The sequence below is a fragment of the Dermacentor silvarum genome, chromosome 2, assembly GCF_013339745.2.
Source record: "Dermacentor silvarum isolate Dsil-2018 chromosome 2, BIME_Dsil_1.4, whole genome shotgun sequence".
NCBI classification, from domain to species: Eukaryota; Metazoa; Arthropoda; class Arachnida; order Ixodida; family Ixodidae; genus Dermacentor; species Dermacentor silvarum.
This window is the reverse complement of record NC_051155.1, coordinates 216,523,805-216,548,825: the sequence shown is the minus strand read 5'-3', so window position 1 is coordinate 216,548,825 and position 25,021 is coordinate 216,523,805. Positions and strand designations below refer to the sequence as shown.

At 43.8% G+C, this 25,021-nt stretch overlaps 2 protein-coding genes across 3 annotated transcripts in view; one reads left to right on the top strand and one right to left on the bottom strand.

Moving 5' to 3' along the window:
- LOC119442615 (unconventional myosin-Ie) overlaps positions 1 to 25,021 on the bottom strand; it is a 356,792-nt gene that overhangs the window by 13,856 nt on the left and 317,915 nt on the right. For both annotated transcript variants that reach the window (XM_049662263.1, XM_037707556.2), the window contains exons 11-23: positions 21,991 to 22,187; positions 16,128 to 16,295; positions 15,775 to 15,858; positions 14,924 to 15,180; positions 9,948 to 10,029; positions 8,219 to 8,325; positions 7,824 to 7,922; positions 7,038 to 7,182; positions 6,415 to 6,529; positions 5,748 to 5,917; positions 4,622 to 4,681; positions 2,928 to 3,013; positions 556 to 705 (exon numbers count right to left, since the gene is read on the bottom strand). In XM_049662263.1, coding sequence (XP_049518220.1) covers positions 556 to 705; positions 2,928 to 3,013; positions 4,622 to 4,681; positions 5,748 to 5,917; positions 6,415 to 6,529; positions 7,038 to 7,182; positions 7,824 to 7,922; positions 8,219 to 8,325; positions 9,948 to 10,029; positions 14,924 to 15,180; positions 15,775 to 15,858; positions 16,128 to 16,295; positions 21,991 to 22,187 — 1,720 coding nt within the window. The remainder of the gene's footprint in view (positions 1 to 555; positions 706 to 2,927; positions 3,014 to 4,621; positions 4,682 to 5,747; positions 5,918 to 6,414; positions 6,530 to 7,037; positions 7,183 to 7,823; positions 7,923 to 8,218; positions 8,326 to 9,947; positions 10,030 to 14,923; positions 15,181 to 15,774; positions 15,859 to 16,127; positions 16,296 to 21,990; positions 22,188 to 25,021) is intronic.
- Positions 16,667 to 20,091, top strand: LOC119442616 (nibrin). The gene has a single exon (XM_037707557.2). It carries the CDS (start codon positions 16,814 to 16,816, stop codon positions 18,797 to 18,799), a length of 1,986 nt encoding a protein of 661 aa, XP_037563485.1. The 5' UTR covers positions 16,667 to 16,813; the 3' UTR covers positions 18,800 to 20,091.

Sequence of the window (25,021 nt, the reverse complement as noted above, 5' to 3'; positions counted from 1 at the left end):
CGTTTCGTACTGCATCAAAAGCGTTCTTCGTGAATCGGGTTACACCCATCTAGTCAGTGAACAACGGGACAATGATTTCACCAGTGATCAAAACAATGTTGAAGAATATGGTTTGATAGCGTCTTTTTTACGATATAGTGGTACAATATAGATCTATATGATATGGAGATAATCTAATCATTTCGACAGATTCAACGTCTTCCTTTAGTGCTCAGTTAGGACAAATTTCTTGCATGCTGTTCTTTACTTACAATATGTGGTACTAATTTTATTTTCTACTTGTTCATAATTTAGTTTTTTTTTTGCTAAACTTTTCTAACACTTTACAGTAGTTCACTGCACATCTAAAATGGAATTATTTTCTCATTCCTAAGCTTAATTTTAGAATATTATAACAACTGCATCTCTACTCCATTCGCCTTGTAAATTATCATCTTCTTATCATACACCCGATATTTTGATACTGGATGCATGCATTTGTGACTTTATTTTGTGGAATCTTTAGGCAACACAAAAAAAACAGAAGAAAAAAAGGAGAAATAAAAGTCATCCTACTTGTCAGAGAACTGCAGGTTCAGTGGCCGCTGGCATTTTTCCCGAAATTTTTTGTCAAGCGTGTACAGCAACTCAGTCTTGAAGACCGATTCAATGAAGGTGTCATACTCATTCTTCACTTGCAACACTATAAAGTCATCCTGACGAGTGCTGCGGGAAGAAAAAAGGCAGAATGTTCATTTTCGATTGCAGTTATTCTTTGTTACAGTCCAGACCTGTTCATTAATTAATTTGCAGTACAGTCGAGCCCACTTATAAGAATATTCAAGTTCCACGAAAATTCCTTTGTTATAACAGATAATTGTTATAACCGGGTTGCATGAAAAAAATCATAATAGGGGGATCGCAGAGCTGTTGTGAGAAACACATAATGGGAGGAAGGCTGGTGCCCCTTCCCACCCCCTTCCTGCGTCCGGCTGCTCATTGTGTTGACTTGTTTAACTGTTTAACTCTGCTTCCAGCGCGCTCTGATCGTGTGCAACAAGCCGCGGCTGTCGGCGTTCAAGAATGGCACTGCTATAACAACTGCAAAGCGGGGTCATGGGCGGCAAGTGACATGTGAGCTCCGCCGAGGCATCGCTTTGGTGGCCTCATTAAAAAAATGCGAGAAGGTTACCGCGACAGCCCCTCAGCTTGAAAGTCCAGAGGAAACGCTGGGGCGAGATCGCCACAATTATCTCGCCATGTACTTCACACACTGGCTTGCACGACAAAACAATATGTCCGTCAGCTTTGCTTTCTTTACGTGAAGCTTACCGACATCCTTCTCTCACGAAGGTCCCACACGAAAATGAAGCCCCAGAGGGACTGAATCATGTGCAGGGCCTACTGCGAGGCCAATGTTGAGGCAGCCTGCCCTACCGCATCGTCACTGCCGTCATCACTGTCGCCGTTGCTATCCGATGCAAGAACATTTGCGACGATGACCTCATCGTTTAGAAGCACTTGGTTTCTAAATCTATAGCAGCGCGCTTTCTTTTCACCGGCAAAGTCGTGCACTGCTGATGATCAGCGGGCAGATTAGTCATCTTCTGTTTCGGCGGCCACTCAAACCAGGCTGAGAAACCACGTGGTCCGGAATGACTTCGACGCAACCAGCAAAGACGAACACGAGCGACTTAATCCGTCAGCAGAACCGCGCAGAGTGAGAAGCCAGCGAGCAACGTGAGAGCAGCGCCCAGCGCTATCAGCACGGTCCTTTGGTGTTTCGGAGGGTGGCACGGCGTAGAGCTATGGGCGCAGCGCATTCATGTTCGGAGGGGTAGAAGGGCGACGGGAGAGAGGCGCGTGAGACTGGCGATGGAGAGAAGGCTGGAAAACAGTGCACGGCGGCACGCAGTGGCTCGATTTTTTTTTTCTGTGTTCTTCTCAAGGATTTCACATTTATGCAATAAAGAAAGCGGTATAATAGAGAGCACTTACAGAGCAGGAGTTACAACGTAAGCAGGAGCATGTGTTTGTCTTTCATTTACTAAACACAAAATTGGTGGTGAAATGCCCTTTCGGCACAAACACCCAGTAGCCAGACTTCATCATTATAACCGATAATGTGGCATGGGGGCATTGTAGTAAACGGGCTATTGCACCATAGAAAACATACAAAAGTTGACGGTGCAGCAGTTTCTCATTGTTATAACTGATATATTGTTAAAAGCGGTATCATTATAAGTGGGTTTGACTGTACACAGATGCTGGTTGCGTAATACCAGAACAATCACAATGTGCAAGCCAGAACTCGGATACATCCCACAGTGCAGGCACTACTCAAGTGCTTTCTTCCACATTGAGACTTTGAAATGAGCGGTTTCAAAATTAATTTACAACATTTGTCAGGCAGTTAAAATTTTGAAATTTGTTTGAATTATCAGTCTGAATAATTGAAAGTTGAGTGCATGGGTGTCACCTATGTGAATAGTAAGCCCAAAGTGCTATTATGAAAGTGATTACTCGTTCTTTAAGCAGCGATTAAAAAAACATGCAAGTCAGAGCCTCACTGAGTGTTATTTGCTATATAATTCTTGTGTTGAGTCCTGCTCGTGGAAAATATTTTATTTCGGTGCAGAAACAAAGACAATGACTAGCATTAAATGCAAATCTGGTGTGCCATTTCATATTGTCACAAATGTAGTGTGTCTGCCTGCAAAAGTCCATGAATTTCACAAGCAATCAAAAGGCTGAACCACTTTGCTCCCTAAGCATAGAGTCATAAACAATGGGCACACTATGCACCACTTTGCATGAATTACGCACATCCTCCTTCAATGGCAGCTTTTCCCTGAGGTTACAAGAAAATCAAGAGTTTTCCTGACCTACACACGCTGAAAAATGTTTGTGGGCAGGTATACATACACAAGAAGTGCTTGGTTGCTTACCTCGTTGTCACTTGAGAAATGTTCTCAAGGTCAATCTTGCGCTTGATGACTTCCTTGATCTTGCCCTTGTCATTTCCTTTCTTAATCTGAAAGTTGTAAAAAAGAAAGAAAGAAAACAATGTACACAAACATATTTCTCTGCTATTTGAATGAATCGTTGATGTGCCAGGTAAGCAAGCAGATAAGCAAGCAAGATGTACTAACGTGGGACTTATTTTGCACATAAACAAGATAAACCATTTTCATTGTTTGATTTCTTCTAAAAATGCAAGTTAAAAATTTCTGTTTTATCAGTTTACATGCCCAGCAAACAGCGTTGCGCATGGTAGGAAATAAATAAAACCATGCACAGCAGCAGTTATCACACCTAACTTTATTATCATACACTACCAATGTTGCGGAGCTTGAAGGCCAACCTACAGACACAGTTTCTGAGAACTGTACCACTGCATAAATGGTTTTGGCATTGTGGCACAAGTATGTTTTGATTGAATACCTTAGCAGTAATAATAGGTTCATGCTTATGCCTTTCATTATTATATTTGAGCCTTTCTTGCTGGTAAAATTGGACAAAATTTTCAGCTATATTTCACCCTGTATCGAAAAGCGCATACCTTAACCCTTTCTAGGCCAATGATTTCAGTAGGAATCACAATGTATTGCAGGAAATATCCGACATCAAGAAAGAAAAACAACAAAACTAGTATTCTCAGTAATGTGCATGTCATCAATGCTAACATAATTTGTAAACTTAGTGTTGCAGAATAATATGGTGCTCCCTGATATTTAACAAATGTTCATGTGTCACATCATGCTGAGGTTAGGCCGCTGTGCTGTAGCTTTGGAACCAGCTGCCTAATGTATATAATATGCCTTAGGTGGCACAAGAATGGCCTTGAAATAATGTGCGGCCATATTTCACATCATTATGATTGTGAAATAGAAAGTCTGAAGAACGGCCCACTGCTTACAACCCACGACACATGAGTTGTCAACAGCCCATGAAAAAAACCTTCTATTTTTTGCCAAGTACTCCAGCGGGAATTTTTTCTTTACACATGTCAAAAATTTGTTTCTCTTCGTTGAAAAAAATTCTGACCAGAATGGGTTAAAAAAATTGCTTATTAAGACGTCACGCACTACACCGTGAATTTCATAACAGGCATTTCATGAATAAAAAAATGTTTTGTTCAACATTCTTATCACATATGAGAAAAGTATTCCAGTATCATGCAGCAGCCTCGTGAATGGACTCCACTTGTGTAGCTATACATGATGGACGCAATCCAACTAGCCCAGTTCCCTATTCTTGTGTAGTTCAGTAATCAACACTTTTGTTGCATACAACATGCAGTAAAGAACATATCACTACTTGTTGCTGGGCCAATTGGTTTGTATTTAGTACGGTGTAATAAGACACAAAATAAAGTGACGAAAGACCAGACAGAATGCTCCTTTTTTGCCCTGGTCTTTCTTCACTGTTTTATGTCTTATTACACTGTAATAACTAAACCCAGTTTGGTTTAAAATTGCGAAGGGTAGAAATCAGGCTTAAAGAAAGAAAGAAAGAAAGAAAGAAAGGAAGAAAGAAAAGGCATATTGGTGGCAATTTAAGAATTAATGTTTTAACATCGTGACAAAATGTTCTGTTCGATACCTAAGATAAAGAAAGAGCACATAAAATATCCGCTTACCTTTTCTCGGCCGATAAGAAACAGTGATTTAGGAGTCAAGATGAGATCTCTCTTCACAGGCTGAGAAAGAAAAGAAGTAATCAATGAGAAACATACAGTAGCAATGTATAGTTAAAAACATAATGGCATTGCTCATTCTAATGGATAAGAGAAACAGTGATTTAGGAGTTCAGATGAGATCCCTCTTGACAGGCGGAGAAAGAAAAGAAGAAGTAAGCACTGAGAAACACCCAATAGCAATGTGTAGTTAAAAACATACTGACCATTGCTCATTCTATATGACTCCAAAGTTTAGTTAAGTCACGCGGGCACTTCAGCTGAAGCATGTTTACGACGGATACGTAATAGCAAGTTCTAAAAAAAATTATGTAAAATCTCTTCAGGGAGTTATCTGAATAATGCGTAAGCATTTCGTAGTAACGACGTGGTGTTGAGTGCTCACAGTAAACACTGCTGGTAATCCTAGCACTACTCAGCGGCTGCGGTCGTCTTGGTGCCATTAAGGCAAATGCGACAGCGCTGTGGCGTCACGAACTGCTACGAAAGGCGGCGGAACGTGAACTGATGAGGCAAGCAAACTACTGCAGGTGGCTGCGCCAGGTGCGCTGATGACATTCCGATCCGAAGCCACGATTGCTCCACAGTTCTGGCTTACTAAAGGTGTGCTTAGTGTGTGCCTGATTGTACACGTCACGTGGTCACAAAGACTCGCTCGTGCCACTGCTCACGCCTTCGTAGTCGTCGTCTACCACAGCTGGCTCTGGTGCAGCTGATTATGCCAACGTTCCCATACTGCCCCTCGCACTCGTGCCATTGCTCGCGCGTTCGTCATCATTTTCTTCCATAGCTCGCTTGACAGCGGTTGTCTTACACGGAGGACAGACGGAAGGACGCTCGGACAGTTTTCTCGTTGGGTAACCATAGAAATGCTTACGCATTTAAAATGAAATCGTCCCAAATTAAAATAATTTACATTTAGAAGTAAGTGAAAGTAGGGCTCGCCTGCCGATACTGACTCATCAAATTTCATGTGATGAGAATGTGAAATTACACGAGCTTCAGCAGGACATAAGCATATATATATATACATATATATATAGATTTGTCATTTGATTCTTGAGCCCACCTTGAAACGGCGATCATACTTGAGGACTGTCTCTGCAAACTCCACCCTGTCTCGCTTTCCGACGAGCACTCTCAGTTCTGGGTGGTGATCCAGGCCAATGTAGTCGCCAACAAAGTTGCGGTTCAGGCTGTGCCGACGCCGCTCCTTCCGACCTTGCAGGATGTCTGCCGCTGTTTCGTGAAAAAAGTTCCCAGAGCAGGTAGACATGCGAGTTAAACCGGATGGGCAAGTTACAGAATACAATATTGACAGCGTCTTGCAGACCTTCAGCTGTCATGGACTACCTCTGCCGATCCACAGGTCATTCAGGGGTTCCATTGCGTCATTTATCTTTAATTATCCATTACCCACTTCAAAAAATGTTCGCGTACTTAAAATTAATCTGGAACCCTCCACTATGGCATCTCATATCCCCAGTATTGCTTTGTGACATCTAGTCACAAGAATCAACCAATCATTTAATCATCCACCAAGAACGCTGTGTCAAGGACGAATCTTAACAAAATAAATAGGTGTAGTTGCCAATCAAGAGAACTCCACTGCACTACTAGAATGACACTATGCTTGTATGTAATTATTATACACTGAATAAAGTATATGCACACTTTTGAATGATCTTTTACACTGAATATGTCCAGAAATGTTACCAAGCCAGCATGACAGGTACCTTTCTGCTTTTGCTTCAGGTACTGCTGCCTGGCAAAGTACTTCTTGAATGCCTTCTGGATGACCCGGGCATGCTGGTCATACCGCCGCTCCCTCATTTCTTCAAGCAGGAACAGCTGTGAGAAACAATGAAACGATGGTAAGCATCTCAGCAGGAGCGTTTCTATGGTAGAACGCCAGCAAACGGGTAGGAAAGCAGAAAAAAACATCAGTAAGGAAACGACAAAGTGACAGGAAGGGTGCTGGTAAACTGGTGTAGCACCCTTCCTGTCACTTTTTCTGTTTCTTGCTGACATATTTTCCTGCTTTCCTTCTCATTGGCTGGCACTCTACCACGTAATGATACCAACTCGCCCAATAATACCAACTCGCAATAATATACCAACTCGCCCAACAAGCTGCTCTTAGGAGCCTTTCACTGATCCCTTCGCTACTAATCCATCACCTGGTAACCTACTACTGTTGAACACATTTAGTAGCAGTGAGAAAACGTTTGCATTATTACACATGTTCTGGTACGCAAAATTCACTCTCCAAGAGAGAGGCAATTAATAATTACAATACAGTTACATAATCTGAAGTTAAAGCTTACTCTGATAACCCTGAACAGACAAGGCGACATACCGATTCGGGTGCCTTAATAAAGACCTTTGTCTTCCCAAGCTGGTACTGGTCTTTGTCCATGCCAACACTGTTGAGAATGTGCACGATGCCTTCCTTGATGTTCCCACGCCACTTTGGAAAGGTCTCTTTGGTCAGGACTGCATATCTGCATGAAAGCCGGAAAAAAAATTAGACCAGCACACTAATAAAAGGTACAGTTCTAGCTCTATGAAATTCGAGTCCCGAACGAGCTTTCTATAATTGGTCGATTGCTATGCCCTAATATGCTGCACTTTGGCAATAACAGAATGCTATAGTGGAGAGTCTAAGGTTAACGTCATCTGCCTTAGTACTTCCTAATTGGTACCAACATCTCAATAAACAATGTTTGTGTGTTTTGCCATCATCAAAGTTCATCTGCCGTGGCCTGGAGTAGAACCTGACAACTTGTATTCAGGAGTAGGATGTCATAGCAGACGAACCACCACAACAGTTCAAACAGGCGTGTTTAATAAGGCAGAGTTCTTTTCTCAAGCTTTAGTGCCATCTCATAGCTGCAGTAGTGGTTGCTTTCTAATGTTGAACAAGAAATACCTGTTGATAAGGTTAACAAAGGCTCATTCAAGGTACAGGGGCAAAAGAGTTATGTACCAAATTTGGAAACATGCACAGTCTTCAAAAAGAAATGGGTGCACCAGTAGTTGAAGCATGAGATTAGCAAATAGTCATGCAGTCAAGACTAGTAAAGGTCATGAATTTGCCAACACAGTGCAAGGATGTCTGATATACACAAGTACTTGAGCTCACCGGTGCAGAAACTTGTCAAAGACTCGCCGGTACGCAAATCCAGCTCGCCTCACACGTATATTTTCCTTCAGGCCCAGGTACTCTACTTGGTGCTTCACCCTATGGTCACCAGGAGGAATAGAAGAGTAAACATTGCTTCATTAATGTCCCAAACACACCATATCACACACATTGAGAATCTCTTGCCACATCATGTCATGTTTAAATGCTGCAATGTAACTGGCAAGTACTGCACCCAGTGTCCAAAATCAAGAACCTACATGGTCAGTCAAGTATTCGTTCAACTTAGTAGTTACAGCCGTGTCTCTCTCTCTCTCTCACACACACACAAAAAAAAAAGAAGAAAGAAAGAAAAGATGGAGATGTTGAATCTGTTGCCAAGAGGAAACTCTCACCTATCTTCTTCCCAGTCATGTGCCTTCTTTGTTTCATTCGGCTTGATGCAGCGAATGTAATGTGGTGTGCACTTCATCAAAGCATCTACCAGCTTGTTGGCTTGGCTCTGTTATGAGCAAAAAGACACTAATTTGTGAAATTTTCCTCATACCAACCACATAGTTACCTAAGTAGACAAAAAAAAAATCACGCTTGCATGAATTTGTAATAGTAGCAGAAATTATAAGCAATAACACAATTTTGTTGGGACAGATCTTTCTTTCTGGCCTAAAGCTCTGGGAGAACCCAAAACCACCTACTAATTGTAAGGCCCACTTTTCATGAACATAAATGGCAATGACATAAAACTGCTAGCCCTGTCACCAAGACCATAAAACAAGTCACTGCAGAACGATTTGTCTAGTTTATTGTCCCGAAGACATCTGAGCTAAGATAGACAACACAGTGGCGGGCACCGAGATAATTTGGCTAGCTGGAGTTCTTTAACATGTACCTAAATTTAAGCACATGAGCATTTTTGCATTTTTTCACCACCGGAATGTGGCTGCCATAGCGGGAAATGAAATCCACAAAGTTGTGAACAGAAGCAGAATGTCACAGTCACTGGCAGCCATCATAGCAGTTGGTGCAGCATGACCTCACACACTACCGAAATGACAAGCACTATTAGTATTCTTTGCAACATCGTTCATCCATGTCATGTATCAGATAACTTCGGCAGAATCAAAATTCTGATCATGTTAATTTTTTCCTCTCTCTCTCTAAAGGTGATGCATATGCAATCACTGATTATGAGTCACAATCAGGGTCATGCCAATGTACAATAAATATACAATAACAACAGGGTTTCTTAATAATATCGTTGCAGAATTTAAAAACTATAAAACAAGGTGCAATCAACAGAACTTGGACTTACCTCACTGGGTGCACAAAAATTATTATTATTATCTGATATGGGAACACACATACAAAATAGAAAAAGTAAGAAATAGGGAGGGAGCAAGCTGGCAACTGCCACTGAGAGGGGCACCGCAACTGCTTACCATTTAGGAGACCAGGAAATAGAAACAGAAGTAGAACACAGAAATAGAACATAAAAAGTTAAGAGGAAAGAAAGAACAAGATGAGAGGTCACAAAGACTAAAGTAAAGCAACTACAAAAGATAGTGTGTGCCAGTAGAACAGAACAGACATGCAGCAACAACAAAAAACCTTGCAGACTGCATTAATTAAAACAAAATTACAAGGCACCAGAAATAAGCCACTGCGGTGGTCACAGAACACAAAATGCATCAATGTGCTTTAGAAGGCAGTGAGAAAAATACATAAATGCATTTTTTAAGGCAATACATACAATATTAAATCTGCCATTACGTTTGCTCGCAAATTGCTTGGAGCTAATTAGCGTCTCATTAGGCATTTGGCTTCTTTATATAAAAGCAAACTTGGCCAAAGGAACTTGATCAAAATTCCACAGAATGTTATGAAAATTCACATTGTGGTGCACAATTAGGGATAAAATTTCTGTATTCCCAAAGAGGGAAAAAAATAGAAGAAAAGATGAAAATTTAATGTTTGTACTTTTCTCCTCGACTTATAGGTAGTTGTTGCTACCGATGATCGTGACCCAAGACTTCTTTGTTTGTAAGGAGCTCCTTTATAACCATGAAAGTGCTAATGCTGAGGATAAAATTACAAGTTTGCTAAAGCAAGCTTTACACAACAAACCTTGATTTTGGAACCAGCTGTGGTAGGTCGACCCTTGACTGTCCCAGTTACATTCTCAGGAAAAAGACTCCTGATGAATGCGCTGTGGAAGAAAAAATGATCATGCATTTTCTAAGCCAGCAAATGTCAGCTCCAAAATTTACTGAACATGTCAGGTCCTATTAATGAGCAAAACACCAAAGAAGTGATTGCTGCACAGCAGACTTGGATATTTCCTTAAAAAGAAAGAAAGAAAGAAAGTTGCTCATAGCTGGAACACAATTACACAAGACTGGCAGCCTACAAGTCTTATTCCTTTAACCTGCTACACACTGTCATAAGTTTATTTTCCTATTGAATGTGACAGTGGAAGTGCTGAAATGCGTGAAGAAATGGTTACATTGCATGCTCATAGTTTAATGCTAGAATGCACTGACAAGAGTTTATACAAGCAAAAGTTCACCAGTACAGTCTAGGCGGGAGCTCTAACAGCACCGTGTCCTGAAATTTGAACCAAACTTCTGCATTTGGGTCAAGATTAAAACCAAATCTTGTGTGCAATAAACACCATGGCATGGATTTATAATGGAACATTTACTGCTGAGCATAGGATAATTGCATGACCTGTAGCTCACCCAATTTGTCATTGCTCGTCACCGTGAATACAGTGTAAGATTTTTTTTGTGAAATCACCAGCTTGAAAACACTGGTAATTTCAAGTTGCCTATCTCCACCTTCAGTTATATTTTCACCTATGCTCTGAATATGCCAGAAGGTTCTTTTCCAATTTTGTGCTTCGAAGTGTGGAAAGTTCAACCTCCGGGAAGGCGACTGCGATTTGCAGAAGAGCAAAGCTATATGTCCTAGGGAGAACATTTAAATGGACACTAAAGGCAAATATTAAGTCAAGTTAAAGTGATAGATTAGTGCTCGAGAATGCCTAAGGTGTCAATATTACTATGACAGAGCTTTAGTAATCGATAAATTGAGGTAAATGCTGGACACGATTAGAAACTCCCCTGAGACATTCAAGTACTAGCCCGATGATGAAGGCACTGCTCATCTTTGTATTGCCTTATAAGACAAAAAAAAATGGTACTTGTCCAATTCTATTTGAGTTTTAGAAAAATGAGCACGTTGACGTTACCCTTGACAATGACGCGGGCGCTCACAGGGTTTAGTTCTCTCTACTCTGCGCCGCCCTTGCTTTCGCGTTTCAGTAGTTTCGTTATCACGTAGTGCTGCACTGGTGTTGCTGGCTCATGAAACTCACACAAACTGCAAGTAGCAGAGAATGATACGTCCATGTGTTGTCACGGGATTCCTGAAAGGTCCACGCCACTTGACCACGAGCAGCTTCAGCGGCAAATCCAATGCTCTGTCTTGGCTCAGATTATCCATGGGCACATGTTTGCGTTTTGTGCATAAAATCGTAGCGCTGTCTGTTGGGCACCGTTTTACTCACCAAGGACAGTAAACGGCAGTGATGGCGTATGCAACGTCACTACTTGCCACTAGAGGGCGGGCGATTTGAATTAAGCTATATGTATGCAGACTCTTCGGATGCGATTTTCTTGTAAACCAAGTCTTTTCTTCACCCGAATCAAGCGATGCGAGGTTTCTGGAATGGTATTTTAACAGTCCAGGTCAACTTAGTATTTGCCTTTAGATTCCCTTTAAGGGACTCCAATGAGCAACACCCAATGTCAGTTTATACTGGCAAAATGTCTTTCAAAACAGTATCTTCATTCATTTGGCAGCACAAGGTTGACTGTTAGCGGAGAAAGTAAAGGCCGAAGTTCCCTTTCTTAATTTCATGCTGAAAGCTCAGCACATATGCCAGTACAATGTCACAACTTTAAAAGTGTGTTCTCGTACTTGGGACTGCTCCACACAGAAGTTCCAGAAACCTGCTATGTTGAGTCTCTGGTTCCACTAGTATGCAATTCCAGTTCTTCTTTAACAAAAAACAATTCACTAGATTTGAACAGATGCAGTAAAAATCTGTGATATAATGGCAAGCTAATGCAGGAAGTTCAGGGTAGCGTCAACACCTGTCTTTAATCTTCCCGTCTTTTCTAATTTAACAAGCCTCTTTTCACAGTAAGGCGGCATTCACACCAGTGAGTGGCAGAAGTCACAAGATCAAGTCGGTGACAGAGTGACGGTCGTGAACAGTTGCTTTGGTTGAAAAGCGAGCAGTTTTGTAAAGTTGGTCACTGACCAGATTTTACCAGCTCTGCAACTGAAGTTGCAAAGCTGCTGAATTAATCAGTGGCGCAGGAGCAAGATGTCAGCATACACAGATGGTTATTTTACGTGGTGATGGTTTTGCTATGTGAATAGTGCCAATACCGAGACAATTGAGTGCGGCGATGGACAGGTCATGCTTGCCTGTGTTAAAAGTGAGCCTAAAACACTTTTCTAACTAATCATAGAGTGGGGTTCGCTATTAAACGACGTCATCTCATGAATGTCAGGTGTCAAAAATTTTGCGGATCCTTCAGCTGTAAGAGGAGACATTGTACCGATACCCGAATTTCTCTTCCTTTTCGTCTCCGCTAGCGTGCTGGAAGCTACGCAGTGGAGAAGCCAGGAGGACGAAGACCCAGTAAAATGTTGAGTGTCGCGGCGATGAAAGGGCTTGTCGCAGCACCCTGTGGCGGCCACGGTAGACTACGCTACGCAGCATGCCGCCGCTTCTACCTCGGAGGTCACGCGCAGCAGACGCAGCTACACACACCGCAAATATGAAATGATTTTTCTGTCTTTTTCCGATTATAGACATACATATTTTTCAATTATTTAACTTAATATTACCAATTATGCATTACTGAGAACGCTCTCATGATCACGTAATCAGTGTTGGTGGGTTCAGCTGCTTTTGATGATACTGCATGATGACATTGCGGAAGCGAGAGCGAGCTATTTTTTGCTGTGCTTGACAGGAGGTTGTAAATTTCATGCAGCATGCAGTGCAGTAGTATTTGGCTCACATCTTCACAGCAGAGTCTACAACAGGTAGGCAACATTTTCTTAGTATGTTAAAAAAGTGTTTGAGCGTCCTTTAACATCAGCCGCCTTGAGTTGCTGATCCTTGGTCAGCAGTCGCAGTCGGTTGCACAACCTTTATGAATAGGTGATCAGTAAAACGAGCAATCGCAAGAAATTGTGGGGCACGCCATCTGCTGGCAGCTTCCGGTTCAACGGACGACGCGCCTGACGCACGTATTTTTCTGCGCGGTTTCAACTGCAAGTCGTGCGAGGCTTTCCGTCTGCTTTGTCAACCAATCAATGTCGTACCATTCATGCAGCTGATTTATAGATTTCAGTTCACTCTGAGCGCGACGATGACAAGCCAAGAACTTACCGGTAAGGATATGCTTTTATCTATAAACGAACTTTGGTTTTCGTTTCGGCAGCCTTTTTTGTTTCTGACAGGTTTAGCTCTACGACATTTGTTGCTGCTTGAACGCTTCGTCACTGACTGCTCTGCCTGCGGGTCAGTCAGACAGATGAAAAAGTTATCTTTATGCGATAATTTATCAAGCATATAGAAGCATTACTTTAGAAAATCTGGTGCTGAGGCAATGGCTACAGCGGTCTGGTAAATGCTGCTCTGTGATCGTCGCTTCAACCGATATCGCCGGTAACGGCGCAGCTAGCGTAATTGGGAAATGAAGTGCTGAAAATGTTTGAAAACTTTGCGCACTCTCAATGGCATTTCTCGGTCGAAACTCGAGGTTCATTTGAAGTGGTACGTAGTGAAATGTTTTTGCTTATTTGTCAACTAGAGAGGGAATGGCCGTATCGCCGACATATTACGGCTGCGCATTACCTCTATCTGCTTTCAAGGAACCAATGTGGGCTGGTTGGTTATGAGTATTGTATCTTGCTGTTAAATTAAATTAAATTATGGGGTTTTACACACCAAAACCATGATTTTATTATGAGGCACGTGTAGTGGAGGACTCTGGAATAATTTAGACCACCTGGGGTTCTTTAACGTGCACCTAAATCTAAGTACACGGGTGTTTTCGCATTTCGCCCCCATCGAATTGCGGCCGCCGTGGCGGGGATTCAATCCCGCGACCTCATGCTTAAGAACCCAACACCATAGCCACTAAGCAACCACGGTGGGTTATCTCGTTGTGTCGCGCTTAAATTTGCGCCTTAAAACCATGTTTCATAATACCGCTACATAGATATGCATACGAGTACTGAAATAGTTCTGGTTGTTTGAGTCAATGTTAGAGAAAGAAATATCTTGGGGAATCATTCTGTGTCGGCCCTTACATAGCTCACCGCCGCCTGATAAGTGGCACTGTATACGTTCATTTTCTTTTTGTTCACTGATGGTCTCTGCTTTGTAACAGTTTGGAAGTGGCAGCGATGCCTCCGATGCTTGTGCACAGCTGACTCGTCAAGGGATGCTACTAGGCAGTAGTTACATGCATTTATCTTTAATGCTTGCATTTGAGCAGCCAACGGCTGAACAGCCGATAATGGTTTTCCTAGGTGCCTGCAACCGGGTAATCTTCGTGTGTGACAAAGCCGGACTGCAAGCGCATCAATGTGCTTCAACGACGAAGCGGTGGCGGCGGCTGCGCTGACTCGAACCAGAAACAGCTAGCAGACGGCGCATCCCAGAATCCCTCGCTCTTTTATGGGTCACCTATTGCTGGTATGAATGCCGCCTAAGAGAGGCTGTTTTGCTGTCACAGAAGCTCAATTTACTACTAATACAGCTTAGCTAGCTATGTTTCTTCAGTGTCCCTTTAATACCCACCAGCAAGGGTGTGGGAGTGCAATGAAGGGTAAATCATCACCAGCTTTGCCAATTGTTCTGCTCTCACTTCCATTTGTTTCGTTCGTCTTCCCGTCTTCGCACGTGGGGTGGAATTGTCGTTCCACCAACTACACTTCTCAAGAGAGTTTTGTCATAGCAATTATATAACCAACCACACTGCGACACAGCAATGTTGCTTGTCACTCACTTGGAACTGCTCTGCATGACGAGGACGACGTCTGGGAACAGTACGTCGCGGTTCTTTTCACACATGCCATCGGCATCGTAGGTGACCTTGCCCGCATAGTGATGCACAATAAATCCAGTGCCGCCAGTGAGTTGAAAATGCGGGTGGTTGCCAATTTGGTTCGAGAGCTTGTGACACAGGTGCGCGTCCACTCCTTCACTTGTGGCATGCATTGTGGCACAGATGTCATCGAGCACTGAGAACACTCCCGGGGGAACCTGTAAAGCAAGTGAACCAGTGAATTACAACAGAGAACAAAGGGTTGAAGAAAGTGAAAGTAAGGAAGGTGGAAAACAACACAACAGTTCCAACACTGAAATGGACATTTTTCTGTTTATTCAATGGTGGCCTGGGCTCTGATAAGGCCACATAAGATTAGGGTCACTGAAACATTTGCACGGACTTATGAAATAGCCACACTCATAAAAGCTACATCATCAACTCTGAAAAAAAGAAAAAAAAAATGTTTTCAGATTTTGTTCCTGTATAAGCTGTAGCTGTACTTTAGAAGGTGACACTCGCTCATTTGGCATCCAACAATATTGTCTAGTGTCTGAACCTATCACAACTAAGCACTACGTAGAAAATAGAGTTGTTGTATATACTGCTAATTTAACTTCTACCAACAGTGTTCTAATGCATTATTAGCAGTGCAGCACAAATTAAGAAGGCAAGGAGAATTAACAGAAAACACGGAAGGCACGGTGCAGTCTTTTTCTTGTGTGCCTTGTTTGTGCAACACTGTATATTCAAACTAATACCTCAAAAGTTGGCGGATGCACTTTTCTAACGCACGCAATGAGGTGTCTTACCTTGCTTTCAATAAGGTCGCAGACAACCTTGTTGTTGAAGTAGTCAATCGCTTTCCACTGGATTCCTTCTTGAACATACTCTTCCTGGATAGCGAAAAATTGATTTTGCCACATCAATGAGCGCCGCAAAATCTTTTGACAACAGTGAATGCGCTGCATGTGTACATGTACGAACGCGTGTTTCACACAAGGTTAGAAACGAAACATATATCAAAGCACTTCAACATACGACAACTATTGACATAATCCACTTGCACAAGAGCAAGTCACAAAAGACGTTAATTACGAAGAGAGTCAGTTGGATTTGTAGTTTTAATTAAGAAAGTACAGCGCGAGAGAAAGTCACACATCACCTGTTCAGCTTTCAGCGTCAGTTCTATGAAAATCTGCTGGAGCTTCTCGTTCACGTAATTGATGCAGAATTGCTCGAAACCGTTCCGTTGAAATATTTCAAAGCCGTAGATGTCCAAAATGCCGATGTTGAGCTCGCCAGCTGTGGTCTGCATGGCATTGTTGATGATCTGCGCCGAAAGGCAGAACGAAACAAATAAAACAGATATATACTGAAGGACAGGGAAGCAACTTTCGCTCCACTGTACTATAACACCGCTTGGGCTTCAACAATAAGTAGAATAATAGGTTTCACTCGTCAATCAAGCATCAGCAGCTGACGATCAGTACGATCAGCTGCTGGCTGCATCAACGACAGTAGCGCCGCTTTCCGCGCGTATACAAATACTGTTTAACTAATAATATTACTTTGCTTACTTAATTTTTATAATTAATGGAATATCTTTATTGTTAATTATCAATTGTTTTTGATAATTTTAGCACAACATAATATTATGTTTGTGGCGACCTCTATAACAGTGAACGCATTTTGTGTACAGTTTTAGGCCTAGCGAGAACTGGTCATTTATGGCGCGCCAACTTCACAGCATAGCGAAGTAAAGATGCGTCTTGTGGTTGGTTCCCCCATGTGCTTTGCATATATTCTCGTTTTTGTGTAGTTAGAGACTTTCGCAACTCCCCCGAAAATATGTGGTCTCTGCGTCACGCGGAAACAAACAACGTGTGCTACCGTCTCCTGTGCGGCGGAGAATTCACGGTGGGTCGCAAGGGCGCGGACATTTTAATTGCTAACGATGCATCCATCAGCCGGGAGCATGCTGTATTATCTGTTGCTCCCTTGCCCGATGATCGCCTCGGCGATGTTTCCTTCGTACCCCTACTTCGAGTGAAGGACCTTGGCTCCAAATACGGGACGAGCGTCAACTCGAGAGAACTCGGTAAATCCGAGGAAACCGCTCTGAGAGAAGGCGACATCGTTACTTTCGGAAAGCTCGGTAGCAAGTACAAGATGTGCTACAATGCTCCATTTGTGGTGACTACTTCGTGCCTGTCGACGCCAGAAAAAGAACGTCTGAAGGATACGTTGAAGAAGATTGGGGCCCGACTCAAGCCCGAGTGGTCCGATCGTTGCACGCATGTCGTGATGGCTGCCATTCGCCTCACGATGAAGACGACGGCCGCCCTGCTAGCTGCGAAGCCTGTGGTGACACCAGGTTTCTTCACAGAAGTGCAGAACCGCGTGCAGCGCCAGGACCTAACCGACGTTGACCCGGCGGCGTTTATACCGGACGTCACGGAAGAGTGCCTGACGTTATCGAAGGAGACGTTCGGCTGCAACGAAGCTCGCAAGAGCGTGTTCTCCGGAAAAACGTTTTATTTCCTCACGGAGAAGCAGTACAAGTCACTAGGCGAGCTTGTGGTATCGGGCGGCGGCCGAGCGGAGTTGGTGCGCAACCCCAATCGACCGACGTCCGATCTCATAGCTGAAGGCAGCTGTGTGATTAAACCCAGCGACGGCAACGAAACGCCTGTGTGCCGATACCTTCTCAAAAACAAGCTGCGTTCCCTGTCTGCGTCGGACGTGGGCATGGCGGTCATCTACTGCTCGACGGACAAATTCTGTAACCCTCGCAACAGACTGGTCAATGTGTTGTGGGGCGACGACATGCTGTCGACTCAGGCGCAATCGCAGGAAGAGGTGTGCGCGCCGGATACCGAACCGTCACAGCAGGGCGTGGTCCCGAGGCGTTACGACTTTTCGGGCGCACCCTCCACATCCAGAATCATTCCCGAGAGCAGGTTGTTGAGCACGTCAGCTTCTGGCTTTGGGAGCAACCTCGATCTTTTATTAGATACCAACACGGGAACTACAACTGTCAGTGAACAGGCCAGGGGTTTGCTGACACCAGTGAAGGGATCGCCACTAAAAAATCGTTTGGCTGGCAAGCCTTCATCACCTAAACGGTCACCCCGCAAGATAACGAAGAAAGATGCTCAGGGGACTCTTCCCTTGGAGTGCTACTTTGGCAGGCCATCTCAAAAGAGAAAAGACGACAGTCTGGAAGAAACAAATGCAGCAAAGGTACCTAAGTTGGACCCAACATTCAATGCAGGTGATAGAGAGGTCGAAGTTAAACAGGAGGTGCTTACACCACCATCACCTGAGCAGCAGGAACAAAGTGTCAGTTTAGCTGATGAGGAGCAAAGTATGGAAGCTGATGTAGCGGAATCTTTTCCAAGCACTTCACAGTCGGCTCCAGCGCCCTCACAAGAACCACTATCTCAGACTGGAAACAGGAAGCAGTCCAGCACCAAGCTATCTGATGCTTCAGTAGAACCGTCCGTTAATGACAGCCACAACCTAGAGGATCTCATGATCGAAACAAGCAAAGTTGTTGTTGAGTTTGCAGATCTGGTTCTCTGCAGTTCTCGGTCAGTCGTGTCAACACAAGAAGCAGTGTCGACACTTGGAGTGCCGAACTTCAAGCGATTTCGAAAAGCTCACCAAGCTCACCTAGTTGGTCTGCCAAAGATTATTGGCGGGCCTGACCTAGAAGTTTATGTTCCTGTTGTGCCTGGACACGAGTTTGAGGATGTTGAAGCAGAGTCTGATGACCTCGGCCACTTGTTTAACTACTGCCCAGACAACTCAAAGCGGAGGCGCCTAATGTGATGTACCTTTGGGGGAAATTAGGCACTGTGTAAGATGGTAAAAATTATCTGGTTTAACTTCTTTTGCATTTCATATCGTTTGTGAGTATAATGTGAAGGTGTGATCAGAACAATATAGAGCTTGCCTGGTTTGGTAAAATTGCATAAGTGCATTATCTAACAGCCTCATGTTGAAATGGCTAGGGTCTTTTGAGCATGTGCATACATGGTCCACAGTGATACATTTAGAAAACAAACACGAACTGGAAAAGTTAGGTAAACATCTTGGTTTCTACATGGGAGATTGTTAACACTGCTGACTTCTGTGGCATGTCCTTGTTGTCTTTATTATGCATTGTCCTGACCTGATGGCATACAATCTTGCTGTTGTTTTCATGGACTATAGCAGCATCTATCTGCCTTTCAAACCATTCATCATTCATCGCTTCAGTGTTGCATAACTCTTAAAGCAGCTCAGGGTGCTCCATCTAGTAAATTAATAGCCACTCATGCACTAGAAACACATTGTCGCCTGCACTATCTTGTTAAAGTTATATCGGTGTGCTGTTACTGCCAGGTGAGATTGTGTGGTGTTACGTAAGTAGGGCTGGTTAGAGCTATAACAGCAGAGAGAAACGCAATGGTAAAAAAGTCAGTGCTTATGCAGAATGCAACTGTTGTTTACGCTAGTACTGCTAAGTAGGAAATCAGTGCAACTTGGGTGGGCACTCCTGTGTTCCGAATTATGGCCCCTCTAGTTTAAGTTTTCATTGAAAGGCTCTATCACAACAGCCCGAAGAGATAACTTGAAGCTTAAGTCGACTGCTTGTCCACCGTTTAATGAGGCCCTGCAACTCGCTTTCTTAAAACGTTAAAAAAACACTGGAATAAGTGTGATGTGCCTAGACAAGTCAGAGATGCTAGTTTTATCCACTATTCTGAAATATATATTTTCTTGCTTTGCTTTACACAAAGTAATATAGCCAAAGAGAATGTGTACAACGTCTGCCAGCTTAGATGTTGTGGCATATTGTCTTGGAAGCATCTTGTTTCCTTTTTATAGAATATAACTGAAAAATGAAGTTATGCAATGGGGGGGGGGGTGTTTGTATAAACTTCGTTTGGCATAAAAATGTCTTTATCAGATGTTGGACTGGTTGGATTTTGGACGTATTTAATCAAAGACTGTACAATGGACCTTTTTCCAGTAAGCGACCCCTCTAGCGGCCGCCACTTCAACTGAACTTGACGGGCAAGACACATACACTCCCGCCGCCTCTCGCCTCTACGCAGAGCACGGTAGCATTTGACCAAGCAGTCTCTCGCGACGGCCGTCCCTGCTTTTTTTTTTTTTTCCCTTTGTCGCTTGTGTTGTTGAAGTAGCTTCTCATCATCCTGATCAAGCGCGCGCGTATTTGCTCACGTGTAAATAACACATTTTACATTTACCGACGCGACAGCAACATGCTGATACAACGTGCAGGCCGTTTGTAACCAAGATTTGAGAGATGCACCAGCCTTTATTCTTCAACAGCTTGGTCAGTACTTTGATTCAACTGGCGAAGGCATGTGTGATCGTCAAACGTGCCGCGGCAGGACTTTCTTCAGGATAAACTTGACCGGTCGTTCGGAGTGGCTCGACTTGAAGGAGGTGGTCAACATACGCATGCACGTACGTGCTTGCCCTCAGAGCGGGAATGCAAGCAACTCACCATGATTAACAAACAACGTGCAAAACTTCTGCACACGTACTGCGAGTGTACTGCAGGACAAGTGTTGTTTTATCTCGACATATGTATCGTATATGACATGGTACTGGGGACTAAGTAGACTCAACAGAGTACGGGGGCGGGTAAAGCACAAGGTAAGTGGACGCAACACGTCGTTTTGTCAGGCGCGTAAAGCTTCATTTGCCTGCAAAAAGTAAGACTCGCGAGTTTTGTATAATGCGACACCACGAGTGTGCGCTTTGGCCTCGCACGATGCATTCTGATCGGCTGTGTGGCGAGATTCTTCTTTTCATTTGGCCCCACGAAACCGTACAGCTATTTCCATCTGCATGCGGTAACGCTTTCTTCAGCCAATGGTAAAATCCGTGCGATATACATACCCGTAGATTAAAACATCGCCGTGACTTCCGAGTCAGTCGTAGGGCGAGAAGTGCAATAATCACAGCACTGTGTCATGCTGTTACCAGAAAGCAGGCTTCCCTCACTCCCCAAGAGTCGCGTGATAACTCACTGATAACATGGGGTATTTTTTAAAATTTAACAGTGTGCTCCACTCCCGTACAATACGTTCACCATTCCACGCCGGTTTGTGCAATCGACAGTACAGCAAGAGCCCGGCATGAGATTCGTCACAAACGCTGCACCCATCGCTCGAGCGTTAGTTCACGGAGTCGTTTTCATTGACAAAAGTGCTTGCAGTCTTTCCCACTGACTGCTAAGTGTTTCCTTTAACCAATATCCTCGCCTAGAACACGAGAAAAATTATTGTTCATCCCCTCAAGCTCAGGAAATTGCCGCAGATCATGCAAGGGTTCACGCACTCACTTCGCACACCTGCCTTGGAATAATGGCGGCGCGGCGTGGAATGCAGCTGGGGCGAGGGTACGCTCATGCGCATAGCTGAATTGGAAAAAGGTCCATTCATATTTTTATGTTAAAAGTGGCCAAGTGCAGAAGTTTAAGGCCCATACCGGCAGTGTGCTATCAAGGTGCCATTTGCATGGCGATTATTGCACGTCATTTCATTTCTTTCATTGCACGTCACGTGAACGTAAAGGAGTGGTAGGAGTGGCAACTGTCGTGGCAAGAATTGTACGTGCTCCGGTAACGTCTGATACCTTGGTGCCACCACTTTGGACCACTGGCTACCATGCATTTTGGAGCAACTGGGCAGGCATTGTAAAAATACAGGAGGCTATCCTTCAGGTCAGTGTTATTGAGTGCAGTGATAAAACAGAGTAGCTGGCACGTTGCAGTGGGGAGAATGGTAGCCTTTACATCTCGGCTACCGACTATACTTGTGCATAAACCAAAGCACACTGCCCTGCTTTGGCCCCATTGTTTTGCATTGCTTTATCTGCACGAAAGCAGCCACAGTGGTAAAAATGCAGTATAGTAACATAGTGGCTCTGAAGCCATGACCCTGAGCCCACAATATAAGAAGCAGGAGGAAGGAATCAAACAAGGGCAAAGGGGCACTTACACTGACGAGGCGGTCAAAGATGCGCGCATACAATGCCTTGGCCCAGGCATCACGGATGTAGTTGGCCTGCTCAACATTCTGTTGCATCTCTATACTCTCCGAGTGAGTACCCCACTTGGAGTCAAGCACACGGCTTGTCAATTTCTTGGCCAACTGTGCAGTCTCCAGGCCTAGAAGGTATGCTGGAAATTCCAGGTCTGCATACAAGTCAAGGGTACACACAATCGGGGGTGTTACTACCACATTCTGTCATCTTGCTATAGCTGATTGGCTTAAAGTGCCAATACGGCAGAGGTCAGTTGGTGGCACACAGGCAAAATGGAAGTTTAGGAAACTGACCACGTCAAATTTGAACAGAATTTATGTTTCTAAACGTTTCTGGGCTTTATATGCATCGGTGAAATTATCTCAACTGTGTAATTAACTCTCAATCTTAAATGCTGCAGTTCCTAGACCAATTTCACAAAGACTTTCACTGTGCCATCGCGGCCATAAAGCATGCTGGCAGTCGTCCAGTCCTTAGCCAGCTTAAGAGCAAAGATAATAAAAAACGTGTTTTGTTTGCACATCGCCTCATAAGTATGCTCTGTCGTTAACCTCCTTGCCTCGCCTTTTCACATTTTCATTCTGGGCTGACAGCACCCTCTCTATCGGCACTATCAAAGCGGAAAAAGTGCAAAGGTAACATGCGCACGTATCAAAGTGTATTAAATGGAACAAAACCTATTTGCTTGGATAAAGCAGTGGCTAAGGCACTGCTTAAAGTATAAAATGACTAAAACAGCGGCCTGTATGTAAAGCAAAAATCTTTCATCTGTGAAGTTGACCATGGGCATATCTTTTCCCTGGAAAAGTACAGACGAGCCAGTATTAACAAATTTGTTGTGCTTCATACTAAATGTTTTCTTAGTTCACTTTAGAATTTCAGTAACTTACTATTATATACAAAGAACTGCAACGGTCAAGAGTACATATTGTCATGAGCCACGTGCTAAAAGAAATTGAATTGGTTGGCTTTCTCTGTCACCGACAGTCATAAAATTAATTTGGCCACGTTTCAATGTATAGTAGAAACATCGTTGACTCTATACTGCATCCTGAAAGCTCATGTTGCTAGTTATCCTTGGTTTTCGTTCATTATCATTTGATAATAAATGCAATATCACAATTTTCGATGCGTGGCCTTGACAAAAACAGTGCTCAAGGGATGCGACATCATGACATATTCAGGCCCCAATCATCATGATAAGTTGTTCAAGGTGATCCTGACTAAGTTTTCTACCCTATGCTTACTAAATTTGCCGTGAAGGCAACAGGCAAGAATGACATGGCCCAAATGCTTGCACAGGAGCTGCTGTCATGCATGGTCTACAAACTAGTAGCTGCAAATGACGGCAATATTGCTGTTTGTGTTGTACTTTTCAAACCTCATATTTCTTTTTTGCTCGGCTTGTGTGTAAAACAGTTTCAATATTTAAGAGTGCAAGGAAGCATCAGGATAACTGAGAGCAATATCTTAGCTCTTTCAAATTGGGAGCGATCTCTTGGCTTGTTTGTTTCTCATACACATATTTCATTGCGGCAGATACTATTTGTGGAAGACTATTTGTTCATGCCAGGGTGGATCTTAGTGGCACCTATATGCACTAAAGCAAAGAAGCTCCGCAGAAAAAAGGCCTGCTCTAGCAGGTGCCGCGCTATAGCATCCTCTGCTCTGATGACTGATAATGATTTATTGGCATTCCCTTCAGAACAGGGCGGTGACATATAGTCACCTAGCCTGCTTGAGCTAATCAGATAATCTATACATTTTAATCCTGTCTAGCATTTTGTCTATATCTCCCTAATCTTCTGTCTCTTCCTTAAAACCTCTATATCTACCTTGTATACACTAAAGCACTGAATGGTGTTGGGCAAGCATCTGACTAGGCCAACGAGATACTCCAACACCATTGGAGTATCAATCTATGCTGACGATATCTGCATCTGGGTGTCTGCTGTAACACGACTGCAGGTACGAGCAAGGCTACAAAAGGCAGCTACCTTAACGTCACTGTACTTACGAAAACAGAACTTAGAGCTGTCTTCAGAGAAATGCTGCCTTGTTGCATTCACTCGGAAGGCAATGAGGCCTTACTCTGTAAGTGTCAATGGGCAAACAATTGCAAACGCACGGAAACACCGCTTAATTTTTAGGGGTAATTATCGACCGCGACCGATCATGGAGCCCGCACGTTTCATACCTAAAGAAGAGGTTAACGACCATAACACACCTCAAATTCCTCGGTGGAAAATCATGGGGCACATCGGTGCGGTCAATGCTGCAGTTTTATAATGCCTTGTTCCTCTTTTTCGCAAGATACAGCCTCCCGGTGCTAGGCAACACTTGCAAAACAAAACTGCGTGTACTCCAGGGACTACAAGCTCAAGCCCTAAGGACGTGTCTCGGTCTTCCGAAGTGTGCGTCTATGGCGGCAACGATTGTCATAGCGCGAGATCACCCAATATCAACGTACTTAGCCACTGACGTTCTCAGGGCGCATATTCGGCACGTTGCCCGACTACCTTCCCACCATCTTGCATCTTTACCCACAGAAAGGCCACACACAACTTTCAGTCGTATAATTCTGGGGTTCTTTAACGTGCACCTAAATCTAAGTACACGGGTGTTTTCGCATTTCGCCCCCATCGAAATGCGGCAGCCGTGGCCGGGATTCGATCCCGCGACCTCGTGCTCAGCAGCCCAACACCATAGCCACTGAGCAACCACGGCGGGTTACGTCGGTACAGAAAGGCCGAGCCTCTCTGCTGCGTCGCGGGCCCGATGGACAGCCCATAGCTGTGCTTCAAGATCGGGGCTGCTTAGGGCAGCGTGTAGAAAAAAAAAAAAAAATCATGAGCTAGCTATTCCACTCTGTGAAGGTGGTTGGCACCGCGGGGTCACCGAATTTTGATCAAAGGTACGAAAACATTTTATTGTCTTGAGCGGCGCGCGCGCGCGCGCGCGCACACACACACACACACACACACA